Source organism: Plectrocnemia conspersa, unplaced genomic scaffold (assembly GCF_051122295.1).
Source record: "Plectrocnemia conspersa isolate PC_06_02 unplaced genomic scaffold, ASM5112229v1 ptg000005l, whole genome shotgun sequence".
NCBI lineage: Eukaryota > Metazoa > Arthropoda > Insecta > Trichoptera > Polycentropodidae > Plectrocnemia > Plectrocnemia conspersa.
The window spans coordinates 20,323,803-20,339,820 of NW_028277169.1; the positions used below are offsets into that span (position 1 = coordinate 20,323,803).

At 30.8% G+C, this 16,018-nt stretch overlaps 2 protein-coding genes across 2 annotated transcripts; both read right to left on the reverse strand.

Annotated features, from left to right (window-relative positions):
- Positions 1 to 3,132: 3,132 nt before the first annotated feature.
- On the reverse strand, positions 3,133 to 6,628 carry LOC148235083 (RNA-binding protein 28). The gene is made up of 11 exons (XM_088185658.1): positions 6,205 to 6,628; positions 6,013 to 6,135; positions 5,699 to 5,950; positions 5,345 to 5,542; positions 5,177 to 5,279; positions 4,927 to 5,104; positions 4,697 to 4,865; positions 4,523 to 4,628; positions 4,285 to 4,452; positions 4,108 to 4,207; positions 3,133 to 3,798 (listed from the first exon to the last, which is right to left on the reverse strand). Exons 1-11 carry the CDS (start codon positions 6,530 to 6,532, stop codon positions 3,202 to 3,204), a joined length of 2,322 nt encoding a protein of 773 aa, XP_088041784.1. The 5' UTR covers positions 6,533 to 6,628; the 3' UTR covers positions 3,133 to 3,201.
- A 1,986-nt stretch (positions 6,629 to 8,614) lies between these two features.
- Eaat2 (Excitatory amino acid transporter 2) lies at positions 8,615 to 12,912 on the reverse strand. Its single transcript, XM_088185488.1, has 9 exons — positions 12,550 to 12,912; positions 10,866 to 11,205; positions 10,639 to 10,806; positions 10,356 to 10,564; positions 9,749 to 9,920; positions 9,486 to 9,680; positions 9,278 to 9,412; positions 9,104 to 9,215; positions 8,615 to 9,022 (listed from the first exon to the last, which is right to left on the reverse strand). The coding sequence occupies exons 1-9, from the start codon at positions 12,716 to 12,718 to the stop codon at positions 8,921 to 8,923; spliced, it is 1,602 nt and encodes a 533-aa protein (XP_088041614.1). The 5' UTR covers positions 12,719 to 12,912; the 3' UTR covers positions 8,615 to 8,920.
- Between the last annotated feature and the right edge of the window lie 3,106 nt (positions 12,913 to 16,018).

Genomic DNA, 16,018 nt, shown 5'->3' on the forward strand with positions numbered 1-16,018 from the left:
TCCCATCACTTCCAGTCTCTTTAATTTTTTCAATATGTTGCGAATTGTACGCTCAATAGGACGATGAAATTTACCATAACCCTCCTGTAAATTTCAATACATTGTTCTACAGAATTGTTATTTCTGTAGAACAATTAAACACGTTGAGCGGTAATTAAGCGATTCATTTCGTAAATGTGTCGTTGCAAACTAACATTTGCCACTTTGCACATGCGTGATTATTGACAGCTGTCTGATTTACAGTGCTACCGACATAAGAAACTTGAATTGGATCACTCTGTATATGCTACAACATCATGGAAAATTATGATTAGATATCGGTTCATTATTGTAATATAAAAATTAGGTAAAATGAACCTCGTTTAATATGTAGAAAGATGTATCATGTTTCTTTAAAAGCTGATGTTTGTATTTGAGTTTGCACATCCTTGTATTTATTCTTTGCGAGCAGCATAGCCAATTAGATGTGGTCAAACTCCATTTATTTAATGTACGCCTCTGTAAAGCATGAGTATGATCCATAAATTAATCATAGTCGTAATAAGTGAATAAAAAAAATAAAAAATTTTGTTCCCAAGTTTGCAAGCCTTTGGGATTACAATCTAAATATCGATGTATTACATAATAAGTTAAAATATGTTACGATAAAGCGTTATTTACCCCTAAAGCAAATACCCTTCAGTCCTTTAAATGTATCTAATTCTTTACTCAATACTGATGATGGATCAGGAAATTCTCGGCAAAGTGACAAAAGCCAATATATCGTATTACACTTTGATGAGTACAGTACATTGTTTAGTGGTGACAAACGGTTATGGTATTTGTATGTGGTGTTTATTGTTTGCGTATTTAAATTATTTTGTGTTCTAATATGACCAGAAGGAGTGTAGCATGAAGCACCCGTATTTAAACGATGTATTCTAACATGAAAGTACTTATTATAACAAAAAGATCTTCAAAAATAGGACCGATAAATTTCTCACTACATTTCTCAAAATATTGATTCTCCTGAATATATATGACATTATTCGAATTAGTCACCTATTTCTAATATTTATGAATAAAAGTATTCTAATCTTAAATATTACTTTCTAATTTTGGTAGGAAAGTTCAGACAACACCACTAAATTTATTTTAAAAACTTGCTCTACAAATGTTAAAATAAACTCTGACATATTTTTTTTAATTTGGATATAAATACCATGAAGCATATAATTATGTACATATATTTTGAAAAATTTAGATCTCTTTTTGGACAGTATGTAAAATACTGTCCAAGGAATGAGACACAATTAAATAAAATAGCACCACATGACAACACAATAAGATGACCTAACCAATTATATTTTACTTATCATTAGGGGTCATAATTACACATTCGTGACAAATGAAATAAAATATATATTTTTTAAGTTATTCAATAATTATAAACTAACAGCTACGTTTAAAACTAATAATTATTTAATAACTTCTTTATATATATTAACCTTTAGACATTTGTTTATATGTGTAATTTCTAATCTTCAAGTGATAATTATAATTATATAAACATTATTGATTGATAAGAATTTATGTAGCGGAACTCTTATTCATATTTATGTACATACATATAAAATATAATATATTTAATTACATATCTGTTCTTTAAGAGGTTTGCGAGTATTAATATTATTGGAATCTCGGGATTCATCGCGATTTAAACTTACTTTTCTATATTACAATTAACAATATAAGTTTAAATCGCGATGAATCCCGAGTTCCAATAATTACATATATATTTACTGTACCATTTGACCAAACTCATTTGAGTTGGCCCGTCGCAGATAGGACTCAAAATTCAATAAATCAACCAATTTCTAGAAATATTTTTACATTAAAAAATGAAATTCAATTGTTGAATGATGTTTTTATTAATATGCTTGACTATAAACACTTCTGTTAGTAAAAAGTTACGGATTACAATCAGCTGGCTGCCGAAGATTTATGTTTTCGGAGAATTTTTGTGAATTTATCACTGTGAAGTTCGGTGGCTAAGTCGTAGAAATATGCTAATGAGATTTTACTAAATATCTTTCGGGAGCTGAATGTGAAGCTGCAGGGCCCTAATCAGCTACTCAGCTCTCTGCTTCCAAACATGAAATCATCTGAAGCTAAATTAAAATTGTGGAAAGTGCAACTCGAAAGGAACAACACGGTGCATTTTCCCACTCTGGAAGAACAAAATCCTTATGAGACACTTGAATAAGCGAAACTAATCGAGGCATTTAATGAAAGATTCAAGGACGCGAAAAGTAAGCAAATGGAATCGAACATCTTTGCTACAACGTTCAATGTGGAACCGGCTGATGTACCTGATAACCTACAGCTCGAAATTATTCAGCTGTAAAGCTGAGAGTTAGTTACAACAACCTCCCACTGCTCGAGTTCTATAAACGTTACATAAGCAATGATAAATTTCCCACTTTGAAGAGACGTGCATTGAAATATGCATCTGTGTTCTACGAGCAGTTATTTTCAAAACTTACCATGGCAGTCAGTTGCGCTCGAAACTAACCAACGCAAACCTAGAAATGCATTTGCGAGTAGCAACATCAATACCAGCTAAGATTACACGCCTCACTAAAAAGAAGTGCTCCAGTCATCACATTAGGGGTAAGAAAATTACCTTTTTTTTTAATTGATAACTTTGTAGTTGAGAATTTTGAGATGCCCAGGGATTATTTTATTAATATCCAAATGGCCCTTGACATAAAAAAAGATTTCCCTACCCTGATTTAAAGCCATGTTACAAATTTTGCTCGGTTGTACTGAAGGACCCTGAAGGAAAAAATTAACACAACCCCACCATGGATCACCTCACCAAATGTTACATACGATACTTTCATGCAAACTAAAGTTCACTCATTATCAAAAAACGTTACATAATACAGATGTATTATTTTTAAATTAAGCAAAGTATATATTACATATAAGTATTTTAAAACTTTTGTTAAATCCCATCGACGCTTTGACATTTATTAAAGTTATATTTGTATACTCTTTCCAAAGAATCATTTTCTATATGTATGTGAAGCTCTTTCGAACTAATTTGAGTTCTATCTGGACCACTGGTGTAAAATACTTGATACAATATTTAATTTTTAAAGTATTTTATTGCTTAAATTTATTTACATTTCATTCAATAATAAATTACTCGTAAGATTAACTCTGTTCGTACCATTTTGATTTGACTTTATGTTCCGTAGAAACATTAACCAATTTACTTTTGTATTTATTGACCATGTCAGAAAAGTTCTTCTCATTTTTCTGCTCGGCGACTTTCTTTCCCATATTCCGTTGTCCTTCGTTCATCTTTTGTCTCGGTTGTTTGATTCTCGTTTTAGCGCTTGATATCTTCTTGCTATTCTTCGACAATTTCTGCTGCTTCTTCTCCTGCTTTAGGTTATCCTTATGCATATTGGCCTGCATCTTTAACTTGTATCTACTTCTCATTTTTGAAACAGCTCCCGGTTTTCCGGCTTCGCCGACAAAATCGTCCATTCCATCGCCCATTTTAATCGTACTTTGTGGTTTTTTATTTAGTTTTCTACCATATTTAGCACTAATATTTGGGCCTTCATTTTTGTTGGTGTTTTCGAATTTATTCTTAAATGTTTTACCCAAAGTATTTTCAGATTTAGCTGTCCTTTTTTCCATTTTATCAATATAAGTAGGATTTTTAAGCTTTGATTTTTGCAAACGTTTTTTCCTTGCATTTATAACTGATTTATCTTCTATTGAGAATGCAACTATAGGTCTCTGAAAAATAAATTATTATATTTTAAATAAATTAAAATATCCCAAAAAACTTTGAATGCAATCTTTAGAACCGTTATTTCTAAAATAACTTATTTCATTAAATTTAATATTTTCCTTTTTTAATAACATTAATAGTTCATGTCCATTATTAACCTTAAAATTATAAATCAAAATTATAAATTAAAATTATATATAAATTATAGAAGGCTTGAACTTTTCTGTTCATATTTTTGGTCTATAGAATTAACATGTTTTTTAGAGCAACCCTAGAGCTACCACACCTCATATAAAAAAAGCATAGTTACTTACATTATTTTTATCGAATATATTTGGATTGTTATTCATACGTCTAAGACAGGTTAAAGCAAACTCGTGCTTTGTAAACATAACAAAACCAAATCCTTTAGACCTAAAATTAAAAAATCATAATAAATTAAAAATCGAGTATGAAACTGATACTTTTACAATAAAATATATGATATATACATTGGTTTTCCAGTCTCATCAAAAGGTCCCTTCATATGCCTCATTATCCGACATTCTTTCAAAGCATAAGGTTTAACATTAGTTGTCTCTAAACAAAGTTTTCTCAACTCTTCATCATTGTAACGCTCTGGAATATTATGAATCGTCAATCTGTATCTAGATATAAATCTATAAAGGAATTTTTCTATTAGATCAAACTTAATGGTTATGAACACACAAAATAGTTATAATATAATACCTATTTAAATTCTTCAACATATCTGACTTTCTCTGCTCCAAACCTAACCTCTTAGTCATATCTGAAGCCGACACCCCAAATGCTGATTTACTATTAGCCAAAATTACTGAAAACATATTTATAATTATTTTAACAATCATATAAAGAATGATGATAATAAATGATGAAACTCACATCCTTCTTTGATCAAATACAAATTTCTAGAATCTTTAGGCTCTTTTTTTCCAGTGCTTTTTCCTTTTGACTTATCTCTAAATACAGCAGATAAAGGCTGCAGCTGTTGACCCTGAAGATGCAACTTTTCAGGTCCGGCACTAAAGCACATATCAGCATCTTCCTTGTTCTATAAAAAAATACATTAACCTCAGGTATTTGATAATTATATATGAATTAATTAAACATACTTTAAATCGAACAAAGGCAGTGCCTTTAGAATGTTCCGTTAATTTATCAACGCAGACCAAAGCATAGTTAAATTCGCCAAATTGAGTTGCGAATTCCTTCAGATCGTCATTCGTAACGCCAAACGGCACGTTTTTAAAGAATATCGTAAGTCCATCTTCAGCATCATTAGCAGAAACTCTAAAAATAGCAATTATAAATTAATTATGTGTATTGAATAAATAAATATAATAAATTAAATAAAATATAAACCTCTTATCTTCATCATCATTATCAATTTTATCTTCTTCGTCATTTTCATTATTTGAATCAGAATCGCTGTCTTTATCCGAAGCATCATCATCTGATTTGTCGCCTAAAATCGAATTTAAATGAATAGTGATCTTAAACAGTAATTAAAATATTGTAATGAAACCATACTATGGTCAGATTCATTGCCACTTTCAGTCTTGATACTAATATCAGTAATCCCTGTTTTTTGATCTGATTTTTCATCATCGTCTGATTCAGGTTCTGATTTAACCTCGTACTTTAAATATTTCTCTTCGTCTTCTTTCTGAGTCACATAAGACATATACTTATTTTTTGCAACGGCCCAATCCACAAATATCGGACGACCTAATTGAAAATAAAGACAAACAATTATACTATTGGTTGAATACATGTACAAAGCTTAATATATTATAGTTTTCAAAGAAATGTAATACAAAAAAATATATTACTTAATAATAAAATATTAATGAAATATAATATATAAATTTATATTTAATTTACCTAAGAAAGGTTTAGAATTAGTTTCCATAATTGCTTTTGTAGCCGATTTAATATTATTAAATTGTATAAATCCACATCCGACTAATTCTCCGCTAGGTTTTTTCAGTAGAACGGTTTCTAAAACTTCACCGTAGCTTTTAAAATGTTCTTTCAAAGACTCTTCAGTAACTTTGAAAGACATGTTACGTACTATTATCCTAGCTTTTCTTAATATTTTCTGTTTGTCTGCATCTTTATTTGCAGATTTTGTAGCTAAAAATCAAAATAAATTAATCATTATACATCATTAATGTTAATATAAATATCAAACTCACATTTGCTTGCTTCGTTATCGTCGTCAGATTCTGATTTAATTTCGATATCATCAGATGTATCCTTGGGTTTATTTTGTTTAGATTCATCATTTTTGATTGACCATTCAATCTGTATAGATCGTCCTATAAGAAATAGTTTAAAATATAGTAACAATTTATATATATACAGCGTCTAATCAACTGAACCAATACCTAAGAACGGTTGATCATTTCTGCTGTGCAAAGCTTGTTTGGCTTGTTCATTGTTGGCAAACTGAACGAATCCAGTCCCCACAATATCGCCGTTCTTCTTTTTCAACAACTTCACATCAACCACTTTTCCGTAAGGCTCAAAATGCTGTTTTATATTCTCTTCGGTAGTTTTAAAAGACAAGTTTTTCACTACCAAACGACAGGTCGCATCAAAGTTGGACTTGAATTTCAACCTGGCCTGTTTCCTTTTCTTTAAAAACTTGGGCTTTATCTCTTTTCTGTTTTTGCCCCTACGTTTGCCTCCTCCGGTTGGTTTGTCTTTGCCCATTTTAGCAGTAAATCTGGTAATTATAGGATAATAGCTTCAACTGTCAAGCCATGTGCTAACCTAACTTGTCAATTCGAAACATCAACACGAGGAAGTGGCTAATGGCCGCTTTAGTAGCCGCTGAGGACCAAATACCAATAAATACAAAATAATTTAATAAGACTTTAAAAAGAGTAACCAGTTATTTTTAAATTCTTTATTATTTAGTTTAAGTTTAATGTATAAGATTCCCCCCCTTCTCTTATTTTATTAAAAATGCGATAAATTCATTTAAACTTTTTTATTAACGGTGTTTTAATAATTTAACATATATATCCATAAAATATTAAAATATAAATTGTTTTAAATTAAGTTGTAAAACTATTTTATTATTTCATTTTTCTTTTTAAAATCAAGAAAAAAATATGTCTATAGAAGTACTATTTTATAAAGGTTATTATCTAATATTCCGCTACTTCTTCGGTACTACAAGTGAGGTAACATTTTGCTACCATAGCTAAGCAAACCGCGTTATTCTCTCACGAGTAGCTTGATTCGCGTCTAGATACGCTATTCTGTGATTTTAGTTAGTATTTTGATAGAATATTAATTATGTATATTATCTGTATAAATGTTTTACTATATCTAAAGAGTGATCCAACTTTATTTTTCAAACTTTTTTAAAAAAAACACACAAATTTAAGGATATATTCGGTATTTTTTTAATAAGAGAACATTTGAAGTATTTCATTAATTATAAAAAAATAATTAAATGGCCGCCTTTGGACTTTTCACAGCAGCCGATTCTTTCGATGTAATTTTCGATGAATTTTTCGTACACTTCGGACAGTATCCAGGTTATAACTTGACATGTGTTTGTTTTTAGATGCTCCATAATTTCGGATTTGTCGGCATAATGCAGCCTGGGATCTTTTCATGCAAAACATTCACAGTTGCAACCAATGTGTGACAAGTTGCGCTGTCTTGTCGGAACCATATGTTTTTAATATCAATATCTTCGACTTCGTTCCAAAAATAATCGGTTATTGACCGTTTTCAAAAAAGGAAGTCCCAATGACGCCGCCTGACCACAATGATACAAAATAGACACCTTTTTTACCATGGTCTCTCGTGAATCACATACAATTTTTTCTTATTAACATGCTCAGAGAGATGGAAATGCACCTCATTAAAGAAAAAGATTTTTTTGAAAAATCAGCATCAACTTCCTGTTGCGGAAACACTCAATCTGCGTCAATTATTCACTGTTGATGGTCTCTGGGTTTCAGTTCTTGTATTATCTGAATTTTATACGGGTGCAATGTACGAGTCCAGATGTAAAATGCGCAAAAGCTGCGAACGCCGACAATTCCAGGTTTTTGGGCTCACTTTCACCTATCATCCTCAGCTGAACGAGCGCCACGATGATGCACAGACCTTGCCCTATCTGGTACTCTTAGTCTCTTCAAATTCTTATAGTTATTCATGGGGTGTTTACTGTTCTGACTAATGCTCGCTCGCACCTAATCTCTCCACACAGTAATGCAAAAACAATTCGTTTTACGAAACAAGTATTTTATATATTGCTTATTTAAAATGTCCTATATAATTATTTTATGTACTTTCATCTTTGATTTTTATTTTAAATTTTATCAAGAAAACTACAGTTGATTCTTAAACTAAAGCTAAATTATTCTATAATGTCTTATGTTCAAGGGTAATAATCGGCATTTAAACAATTTCTTAAATTTAAAGATACATATTTCACACTAATGATATTTTTATGAAGGGCATGCATTACATAACCTCAAATGTTATTAACATATTTTTTTTAATTTAAAATAAAATTTCACGTGAATAAATTAGTCTTAATATAAAACATATAGAGTCAAATTCTAAAACACAAACATGGCAAGAAGCTATGTAGTTTTACATATTCTTACTGTAAATGATATATTTGCCTCCCATAAGAAATTACAGCTAACATGCTCTTCGATTTTGAGCAATGCGAGTGTGTTCATTTGCAAAAACATTTTTTTTATTAATTTTTAACGTATGAAGCTTGTGAATTGTGAATTGGGTTCATACTAAAAGCTTTTCATATATAAGTTATATTTTTATTTCCAACACAATTTTTTATCACATACTTACATTTATAATAAATGATACTCAACAGGCTGATATCGCTTATTCAAATAACCCAATATCTTGTACGCACAGTCCTTCTCACTACTTAAATTTTCATTTATTTTCCCAGTTATTTTTCAACAATTTTATAAAATTATTAAAAACAGTAAAAAAAGATCTTTTATACCCATGTGTGAATTTCACAGCCAATTGAAAGTATTTTAAAACTACAATTATTTTAGTAAAAATGTTACCAATACAATATAATGCTTACAAAATAGATTAAAAATCACTGGCTGGACTTGATGCCACTTTACTCTCCATGTAACCGCTCTCTACGTCCGAGCCGTTATTCAAAAGATTAGTTTTTATCGTCGCAGGTTCCTATTTGGAAAAATAAACATAATTATGTGACTCGTGTAGTCATAAATCAATCTCATTTATTTGGACAATGTACGAATTTACCTGATAATATACGTCTGGATTACAAACTGACAATTCGCTTTTTGATAAATGTTCAACAACGGCAGCTGCGTAGCAATCCCCCAACATATTATTTGTCGTCCGAATTCGATCACTAAAATAAAAGTATACTTTAGGCATAGACTTTTTAATATAAATCAATTAATCGACACTTACACAAACCAATCAATAGCAAACAGCAAAGTAACATCATGAGTTGGCACATTTATGGATGATAACACAATTAGAAGTAATACCAAAGCAGCGCTTGGCACACTTGCAGATGAAAGAGAACATGCCGTAGAGGTCAACCTTTAAAAATAATATTCTATTATAAATCTTATTTGTTGTGTAATGAACGTATATAATTTAATGACAAACTTACAATACAGTACACAATTCACCAAATCCTAGCTGTATATTGTTCATCTGAGCTATGAATATGCTTGAAACTGCCAAGAATAGAGCGGTACCGTCCATATTGATATTGCATCCGATTGGTAGAACAAATCTTGTGATCCTAGGATCAACTTTAAGTTTGTCGTTCATACAACGGAATGTTACAGGAAGAGCTGCAGCTCTATTTAATTAAATTAAATTTTTTACTGATTTATTGTAAGTTGTGTTAAAAATAGAATATGATTTTACGTTGAAGCTGTAGCACTGGCTGTTAACGTTGCCTGTATTAGTCCCCAATAGAATTTGAAAGGATTTTTCTTTATGATGATGTAGTAAATCAGTTGTAGGATTACAAATTGATAGAAGAAAACTCCTATTGCTATCACTGCTATGAACCATCCAACTTGTGACATCACTAAGGCTGTGAAAATAAATTAATATAATGTAATTAGCAGCTTATTGGGTAAAAAGTGAGTGAAAACTGAAAATGTATTTAAAAATAAAATTGTTTTCTCATGAAAGATCTACACTTATGATTTATATATCTCAGGAGATATATATATTCTTCTATATAAAAACATCTTTGAATCTATGAACGGCGATATTTGATAGATTTTTATTTTTAAACTATATTAAGACCAGATTTGAAGTCTTGCAATTTTGTGTATATTTAGGAATTATATATGTATACTCTGATTGTTCTAAGTATGTATTATTAGTCGTGCATATTAACGCCTCTTATATTCTAATGATTAAATTACATTTAGCTGTCATGCACAGATGAGATACTTTCTTTTCAATGGATACATTCTTAGGTAAACCAGAGTATAGATGAATTATATCCTTGCATTTATACCGAGATTGTCCATTCCAAGAATTTTTCCAGCTATGACACTGCTGATACCAATTGGTGTTGACCACATGACTCCAGTCACCATTTTCATGATTACTTCAAACACGGCTGTGAAAAAATCTATAACAATCTGTCCTTTTGATCCTATAGTACCCAACACTGTACCGAATACTAAGCAGAAAAATACAATTCCTAATGTATTCACCCCTGATCTAAAAACACAATAAATATTTATTAACATTATCAAATAAATCAAGATAACGGTTATTCGAATATTGTATCAAACCTGTATTGTAATTGACGAACCATTTCTACGGGCTTTTCATATATATTTGATAAACTATCAAATTCTGATATGTTAAATGTGCTGTTTTTAATTTTTTGTTCAGGCGTTACGTACACTGTATGTGTTTGTTGAAACGCAGCTTGGAATAAGTTATCAGGAAATATATTTCTAAAATTATTTTAATGTTAATATTTTTAATGATTTTTATATAAACATATTAAACTCACCTTCCTAAATCTAAAAGGCTATCGAATATATTGATATTTCTGTTATTGTCCACAAATTCTTCTTCAACGTTACGCTCCAGATTAGGATCACCGGGTTGCATTAAAACAGCTAGGCATACTCCTAACGTAGCATTGAAGAACGATGTCAATATGAAATAGGTCAAGGTCCTTATGGCAATTTTTCCATTCATCTTTGCATTGAGGCTAGCGGAACCGGCTATGAGACTAGCCACAATCAATGGTAAAATCATCAATTTGAGAAGTCTCATAAAGAGCTCGCCGGGATAAGCTATCAGCAAAATGACGTCTGGGCTCAAGTTCAATGGTTTTAAGCATAGTCCTAAAAACATTATTATATTAGTATTGTGTAAATATATTAATTTTAAATAAAAACAATTACAACGTTTTAGTGTGGAGAAACTATATATTTATAATTGCAATAGCTTCGACCGTCTAATACCCAGAAATGTTTCAGTATGAAAAAACTTCCCTGACGCATTAGATATCGCTAAGTATCTAAAAACTACGTTGTTTTCTACTATTGCGCGTCTATAGTAAAAAACGGCGTACTACATGTACGTCTATGTGCACAATCCTATTTATCAATATAATATAAACAACCGGATTAATATAATAATAAATATTACAATAATGGTAATAAACTTGATTAAATTTATTTGTCATATATTTTTGTACAATGATGTCTACATATCTGTATAAATAGAAAATAATATGATTGTATACTGAAAGATCTATGCATGAAATAAGTATGATAATAAAATGACTTTTTTTATAAAGTAAAACAATATTATCAAGCAATTCATAAATATTTAGTATGTATTAGTTATATTAATACTTGAATAATGTATTACTAGTAAATTATATTTTTAATGGAAAATAACCAGGGATAACTTTCAGTTAATTTATACTACTATTATGTAATTCCGTTGATTTTCAACGGATATATTAGTCATAATAATAATGTAACCACAGACCCTTTGGGTGTATCCTATTAAAATGCAAACTTTAAGCATATGAATCACAACTGAAATTTGTAAAAGGATGATTGTGTGTACAATATTCCAATATAGAGAAAAAAAATTTAGACTATTTTTAATATTTTTACATGTTATTAAAAAAAATCTTATTTAATTTTAGAAATATTATTTAATTTTAAAAAAAGAACTTACTGAAAAAATTTTAATTTTAATAAAAAAATATTTTTACTCTTACAAGTTAGAACAATTATATTATATAATATATTTAAACAGAAAAGTATAATATTATACATAAAGCGATAAAAATAATAATATATTATTAGTTTATTTTGTTAAATTGTTAAGGTTCAAAGCAAGCAGGAAATTGATTTAAATACAATTTTGTGTTTTGCTGAATAGTTGTACCATTTTAAAAAAAACTGTATCGTACGTGAAAACGTTTTAGTATAGGGAGGTTTTTAGATGTGCAGCAATCCAGCGCTTTAGTTGTTCTAATAATATTCTAATACATTCATAAATTCTAGTAATATTCTAATACATTATTTAAAAAAAATATGTTTGAACATAACAAACTCTAAATTATGATCCACTAAAATATGTTATAAATAATTCAGAAAATGCATACTATATTAAAACAAGTAATGTTGTTCATGTTTTGCTTAGGAATAATAAATAAAATGTTTTACCCAAAACAATGCCGAATATCACGCCAAAAACTGTTACAAAAAGCAACAGGTTTTTTACGAAGAATTTCTTTATTTTCGATTCTTCAACTTCAACATCGGTTGGACTTGACGGAGGACTCATTTTCGAAAAGGAGTAGTCGGAGAATTTTTCAGGCTTTTCCATTTTCATTTATTTATAATTGCGCCTATTTTGCGCGAATAAATGAACCAATAATATTTCGCAATAAAATTTACTATAAAAACATAATATACATTTATCAAAAATCATAGAAAACGTTTAACACAGCGTGTATTCCAAAGAAAATTATCATATTTTGGTAGAGATACGTCGCGTTTGCTGTTGCGAATGCGACTGACTGGGTTAGTCATATCGATCGATTCATTACGCATTTTCTCAGGCGATTCCAAGTGCATTCAATTCTTCAGATTATACATTTTAATAAATATATTATATTTGAGTTCTGTGATAATATTTAATACTAACGATTTTCAATTAGTACCTGAATTTACTATTGTTTGAACATCTTTATACTATTTTAAATCTTAAATTACCTTTAACATTCAAACTAAAATAAATTATGATAAGAATAAAATATAATTTTAGCATAATATCTTAATATTTCTTAAAGGTAAATCGAAGAACAAAAGGAGCTATTAATATCTAATACAGTGTGCTTCTTCCTATTTTTTTAACATTTCCCTCTTGTATAATTTATTTTGGAAACAGTTTACTTTAGTGTGTAGTCTGAAAAAAGAATAAAAAAAACAATAAACAAACATATATTATAGCTTTGATTTTTGACGGAATTTAACACTATACTTAGGTTTGGAAGATGGGAGGGCTTGCGTATTGCACCTATTCTCTCTCTCCTCTCTTTTGCCGACGTTTCGATATCTATTGTTAGGGTCATTATCTTGAGCGTAATCTTAATCTTATTTCTTTAGACACAGATGTTCTAGCTGCTTCATTTTTGACTCAATCTTGTAATATATACATAAACCTGATAAAAAAATGAGGAAAATAAAAATAAATTATTCAACATACAAATATAATACACAATTACATAATTATTTGTCGTAAAATATTGTATATGTCACGTATTCCTTAGTGAAGTTGTTTATTATTATTTGATCTGCAAAAAAATATATTATAAGCCAGAAATCACTCACAAATTCATAACATATTGTAGAGACTACATATAATCGCCGCAAGGTTCTCACAGACGGACTCGGTGCGTACAGAAATAATATTACCGTTTAGCGGTACTAAGTTTAAAGATTTAATTAAAGGATATCACAGACCATCGTGATAGGCAGTAGCGGTATCGTTGCAATGGCAACGATATTAGTACCGATTTGTTAAATTATACCAAAGCGTTAAGATACACACTGTTTCATCCAATATGTAACTATGACAACATGCTCTTCAGAATATAAATAATTATTGATACTAACCCAAGCAGAAAATCTTTTATTGGTGGTTTTAATCGTTTTTACAAAGAAACTGTTTTTCATATTTGTTTTATAAAAATATATTATAATATATTATTCGTGACTATGACAACGCGATCAACGGTACATATATCGACGTATAATACAGTGGCGTGCATAGTTGCACTTAGGCCGGTTTCACACGTGCCGGATGGATTCACCCGGCACCGGACCGGCGCCGTTTACAAAGCTTTCACACGTAGCCGGTCTCTGGCCGGTTTCTGGCCGGTTTCTTCCCAACCCGACCTATACCCCGTCAACTGGTGCCAGTAATTTAGGATTAACGGCTTCACATAAGTCCTTCCACACATTTCGCGCTATTTTTTTATTTTTGTATGTATTCTACTAAGACAGTGGTCGGCAAACTTATTGGCCGAAGAGCCAAATATGTACATTACAACGATTCAAAATAGTTCTGAGAGCCAAATCTGTTTTTTAATTTAGTAAACCTTTATTATAATTTTAAACCTTCATTAAATTACAGGTACACTGAATAAAACTTGATTTCACACTTAATAAAGATTTATTAGTTGATAAACAATAATATGAAAGTAAGGTATCCATAAATGTAAATCATGACAATGACTGACAAACACTTAATGCAAACAATGTCCTTGCATCTCCTTGGAAAGTTTCAGTAAGTCAGGTTTATATGTTGTTGTTTTTGATTTTAGGCATGATTCCAGGTTCTCATCAATAAGACAACTATTCAGTTTACTCTTGATAAAGTTCATGCTTGAAAAGGTTTGTTCGCATTAATATGTAGAACCAAAAAGGGAAAGAACAGCAAACGCAAGTTTTTTCAGCGGATCTTAAGAGTCAGGAATACTATTCCAAACGTTGAAAATGATCATGACTTCATTCTCCAGGTCTTTCAAAGCAGACCACTTGTGTTGTGAACTAAGATCACATTCGTTCTTCTCCGATATTTCCAAATCAATACAAAGACGTTCAAATTTGGAGCTCCATATTTTCTTGTTTTTTAAATCCTGCAATTATATTTCAAAGTTACTAATGTCAATGCCAAAAGGAGAAAATTTCAACTCAGTTTATTGTAGCATTAAGAAGATTTTTGACGAATGCTAAGGTCGCTTTGAAACCTGCTGAGAAATGCTTTCCTCATATTTAAAATTGTTGTTTTGAAATGGTGTTTGTCAATAGAGGAATTATTTTCTTGGCGATGCTTCAGCAGGCTCGGAAAGTGAAACAATGTTGATAACCATCGAACCTTGTTATGAAGCAGAAAATCAGCGTACTCACTCTTCATTTCAACTAAAAATTCTCTGAATTGACGATGATTAAGAGCTTTAGCTACAATGGAGTTGATGATCGTGATCACTAATCCCATAACTTTACTAATTTCTTCCGGAAATTCGCTTCTTGGTGAATAATGCAATGATAAACCAATATCTCGTAATTCTTTTTTTCTTTCAAAATGGCAACAAACCCTTTTCTGACGCCAGTCATACTTTTGGCCCCGTCTGTAACTGCCAAGTACGCAGATTGACAGCTGTCATACTACTACGCTGCGCTGCGCCCCTATCGGACGAAACAGATACTACGTCAACGCTCACGTACACATTCAACGTTGCATGAAAAGGACACTCGACCAGAATTAGCGCCCGGGCCCGTGGATATTTGTGCCAGAGCCGCACTCAAGGAGCTAAAGAGCCGCATGCGGCTCCGGAGCCGCACTTTGCCGACCCCTGTACTAAGATAATTAAAAGAGATTACATTAATATAATTAAAATTTCGAGGTCTATTTCTTCCGCTATTGCCTAAACACGAGGAATATATATTATATTTTATTACAAGATACCACAATCACTGTCAACGGCCCGGTTCATGTTTGAGTTTTACCCCCACCACTCAATTCGGTACCCGGCGCCGGACAGTTTAGTGAGCGCGGCCGGCGACAACCCGGCAGCCAGCGCCGAGCCGGCGCCGGGTAGATTAGCCCGGCACGTCTGAAATGATA